General features: G+C 43.9%; 1 protein-coding gene and 1 long non-coding RNA gene across 3 annotated transcripts in view; one reads left to right on the forward strand and one right to left on the reverse strand.

Moving 5' to 3' along the window:
• Positions 1 to 2051: 2051 nt before the first annotated feature.
• Positions 2052 to 3380, forward strand: LOC114617658. Its single transcript, XR_003710834.1, has 2 exons — positions 2052 to 2143; positions 3117 to 3380. It is a non-coding gene; the product is annotated as an uncharacterized LOC114617658 (long non-coding RNA).
• A 506-nt stretch (positions 3381 to 3886) lies between these two features.
• The window catches only part of Cap2 (cyclase associated actin cytoskeleton regulatory protein 2), a 148407-nt gene continuing 142342 nt past the window's right edge, over positions 3887 to 9951 (reverse strand). For both annotated transcript variants that reach the window (XM_028763265.1, XM_028763266.1), the window contains exons 12-13: positions 7760 to 7900; positions 3887 to 4614 (exon numbers count right to left, since the gene is read on the reverse strand). In XM_028763265.1, the coding sequence (XP_028619098.1) occupies positions 4531 to 4614; positions 7760 to 7900 (225 nt within the window). In that variant the 3' untranslated portion in view covers positions 3887 to 4530. The remainder of the gene's footprint in view (positions 4615 to 7759; positions 7901 to 9951) is intronic.

Genomic DNA, 9951 nt, shown 5'->3' on the forward strand with positions numbered 1-9951 from the left:
GTTACTAAACAAACAGAGGAACAAAAACCATCTGGGGCAATCAGGGTGAACATCGGTGAGGTGATTTGAGCTGGTTTCACGTCTACAGGCAGAGCAGACAGCAGCTGTCTTACACACAGAAATACTTAAATGTGTTCAATAGAGCTAACATAAACCAGCCTGTCTCCAGTGCAGGGATAAAAGCCCTCAAAATGGCTGTCAAAACTGCTTCTGAACCTACAGTGGTACAGACAGTACCAACCTTTTAAAATAAGTTCTTGTAATGAGCATGTTTAATGAGGTTCTTCTTCTTTTTCTTTGGTTTTTTTTTTTTTTTGAATATTTAGCTCATGAAATAATTCCTAGGGCACTGGTGTCAGAGAGGACGCCAGAACTGCACATCTACTGGCTGACATTTTCAGTTCTATGCCACAGAGACATCCTGAAAACACATGGCTAAAACTGAACCCTGAGCCAGTCATGATGGCTCACTCCTATAACCTCAGCACCCCCACGGCTGTGGTAAGAGATTTACTGTGACTTCAAGGCCAGCATGGGCTACCTAGCAAGTTACAGTTCAGCCTGGGCTATGAAGACCATCTCAGACATTGTACTGTAAAAGAAGACTGAGCTGATTTCTCCCATCTTCACTTCCTATCCACATGTCCTACCACAGGAGAAGGGAAGTATAAATCTGTGACAAGAAGTACCAGAGGCCTGCTGTGGCTTCAGTGTGCAATGCCCCCCATCCCCCACAGATTCCTATGTTTGAATACTTGGTTTCTGGCAGCTGAGGCTGCTTTTGAAGGTTATGGAACCTCTTTAGGAGGCGGAGCTTTGCTAGGGGATGTGGGTCACTGGCCTTGAGATTTGACAGCCAGGCTCCACTTCCTGTTTCGATCTCTTCAATGTGCCCAGCTACTGTTGGGGGTTGGTCTGGTGTTGCTAATGTATTCATATGCTAAATTCTGTATCCCCAAGACTTGGCTGCCCCAAGACCAGCAAATTCCCTCATACACTAGCCCTTGTTGAGTAAACCTCGCTCCCCAATTTAAAATGATTGGTTAAATAAAACTGATGATAGCCAATTACTGAGGTGAACAGAGGTAGGCAGGGCTTGGGTGACCAGGTTGGAGGTCGCAGATAGGGACCACAAGAAGAAAGGGAGAGAAAGAAGACTCTCGGAGGAGGAAGATGGAGAGAAGAAGAGGTCTCCATGGGATATGATGGATCAGGAGCACGTGCCCAAGTGAAATGGATCCTGAGGACAGGTTGGTGGAGCAGAAATAATCCAGGAAGACTCAAACAGCAAGTATTTGGTTTGGGGGAGGCACAGCTGGGGAAGTAGACAGTTTAACATTAAGAAAGATACATTAGGGGTAATTCCCCCCAGTAATTGCACAAAGCTACACAAAGAAATCATAGTCCGAGTCTCATCCGTTTGAAAGCTAAGACAGGGATAGATATAATTAAACTTATTTCACAAGTTACGTCATGTTCCTGCTACCACGCCTTCCCCACAGAGACGGACTGCATCCCTTAAAACTATAAGCCAAAATAAATCCATCCTTTTTGAAATTGTTCTTATTAGCTATTTAAACAGAACAACAAGTGACTAAGACAGGGCCTTAGACTTCACAGGAAGCTAAGGGAAACTGGATTACATGTGGAAAACGTGTGTGACTCCAGCCACACTGAGAAGCTGGGAAAAGCAGATGGAAACAATCTAGGGACATCGAGAGTCAGGAACTGGGGAGGTTTGAGTGTCATCCATGCAGGCAATGAACTGAATGGAGACAAAAGAACACTGAGGAACTGAAGAGGTAGAGATGGGGCAGGGGGGGAGGGAGGGAGAGGGTGCAGAGATACCTGTCACACACAAAGGGAGTTCAACCAGGAAAAGGCAGTGTCTGGAATGTCATTGATGATCAGGAAGGAACCACTGATGTCACCCTGGGAGTACCTCCAGGTGACTAGACTAAGGAAACTCCAGTCGGTAGGGCGAGCTGCTGCAGCCTTCACCTGACCTACTGTTGCTTCTCTCTGCTCAGAGCCTGATGTCCCTGGATCCCAGCATCTGCCTCTTTGAAAACAGACGAGGCAGAGTCATGGTTTCAAAGAAGCTGATGAAAACATTTCCAATAGTGAAGGGATAAACTAAAAGGTATGCATCCCCTGTTATTCCTACAGGTACATGAAAGGGAAGACTTTCAGAAGGGACTGAGCTGAGTTGTGGGCAGTATTATCCAGGAGAGGATTTACAGTGAAGACTGCCTGTGGGATTTCAGTTTCATTCTAAAATACTAAAGAGACACAGGAGCCTTTCTGCCACTTTCTGCCACTTTCTTTCCTTCTTGTTTTATTTCTTAATTAGAAAAAAAAAACAACCCTGGTTACATAAGGCAACTATAATGCAAATATGTAATATGATCTGACGGTGATTTTCATTTTGACTTTTAAAATATAACTTTTACATATGTGTGTTACCGAGTGTGCAGGTGCACCACATGCATCCAGGTACCCATGAGGATGACAGATCCCTTAGAACTGGAGTTACAGTTGAGTTGTGAGTTGTTGGGTGGGTGATGGAGTTGAATGTGGGTCCTCTACAAGAACAGCAGAGCTCTTAACTGCTGAGCCAGGTCTCCAGCTCCATTTTGACTTTTTTTTTTTTTAAGTTTAAATTTTTTAAATTATTTTTTTATTTTTATTTTTTTAAGATTTATTTATTTTATATATGTGAACACACTGTAGCTGTCTTCAGACACACCGGAAGAGGGCATTGGATCCTACTACAGATGGTTATGAGCCACCATGTGGTTGCTGGGAATTGAACTCAGGACCTCTGGAAGAGCAGTCAGTGCTCTTAACCACTGAGCCATCTCTCCAGCTCCTAAGTTTAAATTTTTTTAAAAAACTTATTTGTGTGTGTGTGTGTGTGTGTGTGTGTGTATGTGTTGACACGTGCATTCATGATGTGCGTGCAGAGGTCGGAGGATGTCTTGTGTAAGTCACTTCTGTCCTTCCACCACATGGTTCCCGGAGATGAAACTCTGGTTGTCAGGCTTAGCATTACACAACTCTTAACTGCTGAGCCATCTCTCCGGCCCTGTCATTTATTTTATTTTATTTTTTAGGTATCATCTTCTCACTTTGTATCTCTTGCTGACAACAAACAAATCAACAAACAAACAAGCAAGCAAACGATAAAACAGAACAAACCAAATGCAAACAAACACCCTCCCCCTAAAAAAAAAAAAAATCAAACCAGAATTCATCTTGGTATTTAAACAATTAGTTTTTACTTAATATAACTTTACTGTTCAAAAATTATACTTACTATAGCTACAACATAGTTTATAAGGACCAAACTTTTATAGTAAAACCTTGATACACAAACACCAGTGATGTGAATACTGTATGTATGTAGAAGCGATTCAAAAACCGAAAGTGACAGCCAGCGAGGCCTTCCTAGGCACAATCTCGATGTCCCACTGGTTCCAACAGCTTAGCGCTACGCTTGGTCACACAAAAGCTGCTGAGTGCTCAGCCATGTGCAGAGACAAGACAAGGAGAGCGTTGCTGCTCACCTGGAGGAGTGTGTACTATCAAGACTAGAAAACCCAACCAGAGCCAAACAACTGATTTGAGAAGCAACAGTCTCTGGCTCTTGGGCGTTTGTCTTTGAGGCTGGTTAGCCTGGCCAATGGAAAAGGGACCCATCTATAATAAGCGTTAGAGACCAGTATGGGGTTGTCTGATAGTATGGGCGACTTCAAAACTACAGAGCAAAGGTTGAGCTATTTTTGGAACAGAACCATGAGTATTACAAACGAACAATGAGGACTGAGTCCCCTCCCCATCCCGCCCCACCCCTCCTCTCCCCACCACCACCCTTTGTCTTAGGGATATGCAGACAAATAAGAATTTTCAAAGTGACTCAGGAGAAAGATATTTAAGATGAGGAGTTAAGATTTCTTTCGTTTTTCAATGACTATAAAGAGTATATTGTGTTTCCTTAGAAGTTTCCTCTTCGTGTATATGTCTGTGTTTGCAAAAACATGGATCGAAGTATGCATTCATGCTAACATGATGTTCACACCGATAAAGGTGAACATGTAAAAATTAAAAAATAGACTCTTATTCTTCAGGGCACAAGACTACTTCATCATGTTAAAGTTGTCTAAAAGGTAAAAACATAGAATCTCTAAGGCTTCATTTTCTTCAACTAGGAATTAAACGGAAAGGAAGAAATAGGCAGAACTTTTCCTTATCAGTTACAGTCTTCATGATACCATGGGCAAAGACTTCTTTTCCCTTTAACTGCTGTGTTTACTAGTTATCATATGGAAGTACAAATCACGCACAAATCATGATCAAATGTTAACTATTTCAAAACGCCCATAAAAGCTCGCCAGAAAAGATACTGTTTTCCACAGCACAGAACTGCAGGCCGCTGACATAGACGCCGGGGCTATGGTGACATCTAGCTCCTATTAGCTGCTTGCTTCTGTTTGCTAGAGGAGACGCGGGAAGGATGTCTCTTGGATGTCAGGCCATGATTTCTGCGGGTTCCGTGACCAGTTTGGATCCATCCCATATTGTCTTGAACTGCTCAGGAATGGGAAATTCTCTCTGGAAGAAGTTGAAAAGGACAGTTATTTATATGGTACGCTCCTGCAGACAGGTTGAAGGATCATGGGTGACATATGATGGGCGAAAGAAATTGTATCAGATCTCAATCTGCACCATAGAGAGGCTGAGTTACTGGCAGACCAGCATGGTCTGTGACTTCATGCTGGGATCATCCTATCATCTGTGCTTATGAGGAACCAGGCTTACTTTTTGAGACAGACCTCAAATACCCAGGTTAGCTTTGAACTCACTTTATACTTGACTGAAGCTGACCTCAAACCTCCAATCCTTCTGCCTCTACCTTCTGAATTTTGGGATTACAGGTATCTGCCACGGGTTAATGTAGAACCCAGGACCTCATTCATGGTAGGCAAATACTGCACCTGAGCTACACCCAGAGCCTCAAGTTAGGCATTCGTATGAGAACCAGACACGAACAAACTCAGGCGACCTCTGAAGGCCTCCTGAGCTCAGGGCTGCTGAGATGTCATCCCCAGGGAGCAAGGTCTGTGAGTTTCAGCAGCGGGGTCTGGAGTGACAGTGGCAGGAAGCAGAGCAGCCAACATACCAAGTTCTCTTAGCTACTGACCTCCATCAAACAGGCGCGGATTCAGCCTATGATCTTAGTAACAGGCAGATTCTGACTCAGCAAGACTGGGAAAGAGAATGAGAAGCTCTGGTCTTCAAATTCTCAGGGGAAATCAGTGTGCGAATGGGCCAGACTTATTTATTCTTTGAGACATTGTAGAAATGTCCTCAGGGCTTGAGAACACGTACACGTACGCAAGTGCCAACCCACACACCACACAACCCCACACACCACACATACACTCCACACACCACACAACCCCACACACCACACATACACTCCACACACCACACACTACACACACACATACACACACACACGCACACACGTACACACACACATGCATATAAGCACACATGAACTCAAGCCCCTTGGCTCTGGCTTCTGGAGCCTCACTAGATTTTCCATAGAAATGATTTATTTACTTATTTTACTGTAATAAAGAATACTAGAATGAAATCTTCAATAGACAAACCAAATTATTTTTGATACAGGGTCTTGTACTTTGTAACCCAGGCTGGCCTTGATCCTCATCATTCTCCTATCCCAACCTCCTAGGTACTAAGACTCCAAATGTAGGTCTTCAGCCACAACAGGACTATTGTTGAGCAATCTAATGCACCTGTGTACCTGCTGTCACTTCTGATATTCTTCTTTGAGTGCAAACATAGCTTTGTGTTTGTTCTCAAGTGGAATGTTCCAGACCTGGAGTTGGGGATGGAACTCAGGTCCTACTGTGTGCTAGGAACAGAGATCTCTGAGCCCTATGCCCAGCCATGAAGAAGGCCTCTTTGGTAGTATGGTGCTGCAGCATCAGAGATATGGATACATCCATGGCTCTTCTCTGGGAGGTTGGTTTCCATCAGGATGAAGCATGCCCACTGTCCATTCCCACATCCTGACACCCAGGGCAGGGTCTGCACTGCTCCTCCCCACATCCTCCTGGAGAGTGAGTGAAGAGGTCCAGCAACTTGAGGGAGCAAGGTCACTGATTCAAAGAGGCAAAGGTTCTTTTTAATAAAAAAATAAAAGCAGGCTTTGACTATATTTCATTCTGTAAGTCAGTGGTTCTTGACCTTCCTAACGCTGCCACCGTTTAATATTGATAGGTGACCCTGTGAAAGGGTTGTTAGACCCCCACAAGGGTCATGATCCACAGGTTGAGAACCACCGCTTCTAAGCCAGTGGGTCTCAATCAGGGCTCTGTACTTGAATCCATTTGGACATCTTAAACACTTACAGATGCCTGGTAGCATGCTCAGAGACTAGCTTAAGGACTCTGAGGTGCTCATCCAAACCCCGAAGCTTATCTCAGATGATCCAATTCCCACACAGCTGGACGTTCTGCTTAAACAGCTACAAAGACCAGGGATGGCCTGACATGTGGCTGTCCTTACTCTGCTGCCCGGCTGTACTGGCTGAGAGCCCAAGAGGGAATGCTTGTCTCAAGTAGGGTCAGCATCTCCACAGGCAAGTGGTGAACCCATGACTCACTGTTTGCACAGTATTGTGCTTTAAACTCAAATGAGGCATTCTAGGCTACAGTCTGTGGTATGTGAGGGTAGGGCCCGAGAAAGTACCGAGGGATATGGATAATATCTGCTTTAAGGAAATCAACCTGACTGCTGATTGCAACCTGTAGATAGCTGGTAAGTGTCCCACCAAGCTGATGTGGCTCTTCTCTTGAAAGCAGCCACATGTCTCATTTGCTGCCTCCTCCTGCCCTGCCCAATTAGATTTAGAACTCTCCGTGTGTTAGTTTCTACACACAATGAGCAGATCTGCTGTACTTCAGAATCCAAAAACATAGGTTTACTTAATCTTACTCAACGTTGACATGGGTGGACATCTAAAGCGATTCTCCTAGAAACTGCTTCATTGGGGGAGAGGATGTAAAGGAAGTTCTGGCTGAATTACTTGGGCTGGTATTTCTAAATGGAGAATTCTATGGGCTGATGGTATGAGGACTTACTTGGGAGCCTGCTAAGAATCAAGATTCTGGGGGTGGTGGGAAGACGGCTCAGTGGGCAAGGTGCTTGTCTGTCTAAGCAGGAGGGCCTGAGTGTGCATCCCCCAAACCCATACATAAACCATGCCTGCAATCTCTGCCCTTCTATGATAAGATGGAGGGAGGAGAGAATAACCCCCAGAAGCTTTGACAATGGTGAACAAGAACTCCTGTGTCTCCAATAAGGTGGAGGGAGGCAAGAACTGACATCAAGGTTTTCCTCATACCTCCATGTGTCACGGCATGAATGTACTTCCCCACAGAACTCGGATTCTGGGCCCCATTGTGAGGCTTCTGAATCCAACTCCAGGTTTTTGTTTGTTTGTTTGTTTGTTTTTGTTTGAGTTTTGAGCCCTTTCTGTCGAGCTTCCTGGTAGACCTTTAAGTTAAGAGGAGCTTTACTCTCTTTTTGGCTCCCTCCCTCACCTGCCTGTTACGATGGCTTCAAATGAAGCCCATGAGAAGGTAGGTGAGGAGCCCCTCTCCAAAAGTGCTAACATGAACATGCCACAAAAACCTTCCTGGGCAGGCTTTTGGAAGGTACTTACATAATCGTCACCCTGAGGGACCAGGACGTTCATCTCGGACGACTTGGCACTCACAATCTCACAGTCTAGGGCATCTTCACTGAGGTACAGGTGACATCCTTCTGTCTTATTAATGGAGATTGTTGGCACTCTCCCCATTACCTAAGATAAGAAAAAAAAATGGGACCGAAGCAAAGAAATAAAAATGGCCATGCCCAAGCAGGTACTCTCTGGAGTTCCTCCTGAAGCTTAGCTTTAGGACTCATGAGGCAGAATGTCTGTCTGTCTGCCTGTCTGTCTGCATGCAGGGTAAGTGTCATCTGAGGACAGAGTGAGAGGACTATACAAGGGGGAATCCTAAACAGGCAGAATTTCTCTTTCTTGAGATGAAATTAAGGGATTAATTTGAAGGCAGCAGCTAAAATGTTCAGAAAAGCCCCACAACCTGTTAGTGAATCTGAAACGCCTATCTGATTTCACGATAAGAGAAACAGGATTCATTTGCTTAAAATCTAAGTTTTGACAGTTATCTCTGAGACTGGGGCTAGAACAAATATCCATACAGACACTGAACAATAAGATTAATTTCAAATAGAAGCTAGGTAGATTGTTCCCAAACTTCAGAACAAGTAAGGAACTCTTGATTCTTCTCACGGAAGTCATTTGCTGGGCAAGAGTCTGAGGGCTGAAGGTGAAGTTCAACTGAGATAGGTGTCTAGGTATTTCAAAATGTACTCAGGTCAGGAGCTCAAACTGAGGACATTCACCCAGATAATCGGGACCCTTAAGCAAGAGGAGGCAGCCTTTGTACTGTTTACAAGTCTTTTAAGTCCAGTAAAAACTCAGACCAGTTTTAAGTTTCTCTTCCAACAATCAGTTTTCAAACCTTCCCACAATGTCCTCAGGGATATACCATTCTCCCAAAGACTTCATTACAGCTCTAGAAGTTTCCTTCTTGTAATGGTAATTAAAGCAATAAAGACATCTCTCCTTTCAACCTGAAGAAAAGGCTAGTTTGCAAACCAAAGGAACACATTCTGTCTGAGGTATAGGTGCCCCTCAAGAATTCCTTGTGGGGCGTCTAGCTGGTCATTGGGCTTCTCCTTCTCCTCCTCTTGCTCCATAGAAACTGGATACTGAGTTGAATTGAAGCCCAGAGCAAGAGAAAGGTCCAGCTGGGTCGTTCAAGGTCAAGCAACTACAGGCAGGGCTCTACCTGAGATAAAATAGTATATATACAGGAGTGTGTGTGTGTGTGTGTGTGTCTGTGTGTGCATGTTTTTGTCTGTGTGTGTATATGCATGCATGTGTGTGTGTCTGTGTTTGTTTTAAAAATGTGCCTAGACATGTTTTCATGACTTCTAGACTTCTTTATGCTACAAGAATGAAAAGCATTTACACGCCAGCCTCAAGCCCATGGATACCACCAGCTAAGCTAAGGAAATTGAGGAGCTGCCAGTGACTTCTAGAGGCTTGGCTTATGAATATTTCTCAGTAATAATTTAAAAAATTTCCACTGACAGTGGTTGTCTGTCTTCTCCAATCTGTATGTTTTCCTAGAACACTTTTTTTTTTGCCAAAAAGAAAAAAAAATAGGATTTCCAGGCCAAATAATTTGAACTTTAGCTTTTTCTTTTCTTTAAATAACATTATTGTAGTAAAATCTGAAAATATATGAACCTCCCATTTTTAAGTGTACAGTTGGATGCCATTTCACAAATGTACAGCGTTGTGCAATCAGGACCACAAGCTGCTTTTAGAATAGTTCCACTATTCTAAAAATATCACTAATGGCCACTTACAGTCGGTCCCCATCTCAGCCCCAGGCAGGTAAGTGATTTCTGCTTCAGTTGCACCCAGGCCCTTTTCAGACAATTTACTAGGCACTTTAACTAGGTAATGGCTCTCTCTTGGTTTGAGCATCCAGAAATTTACTAAGTGTTCTATCAAATGTTTCTCTTGTCTCCGAATTGCTCCTTCTAGGTCCTTCCACAGGCAACCAGTGGCTCACCCTTCCCAAGGTAACTGCTCACAATGCATGGTTCACATCCTTAAAAATGTAACAAGATATTTCAGGCATGGAAACAAACAAAGAATAATAGATACATGTACTTCCTACAACAACTTTATTAGTGTTGCATTCTGGCTTATTGTTTGAAAGCCAATCTCCCTCCCTCCCTCCCTCTCTCCCTCCCTCCCTCCCTCCCTCCCTC

The sequence above is a fragment of the Grammomys surdaster genome, unplaced genomic scaffold (assembly GCF_004785775.1).
Source record: "Grammomys surdaster isolate TR1022 unplaced genomic scaffold, NIH_TR_1.0 137, whole genome shotgun sequence".
Classification (NCBI taxonomy): domain Eukaryota; kingdom Metazoa; phylum Chordata; class Mammalia; order Rodentia; family Muridae; genus Grammomys; species Grammomys surdaster.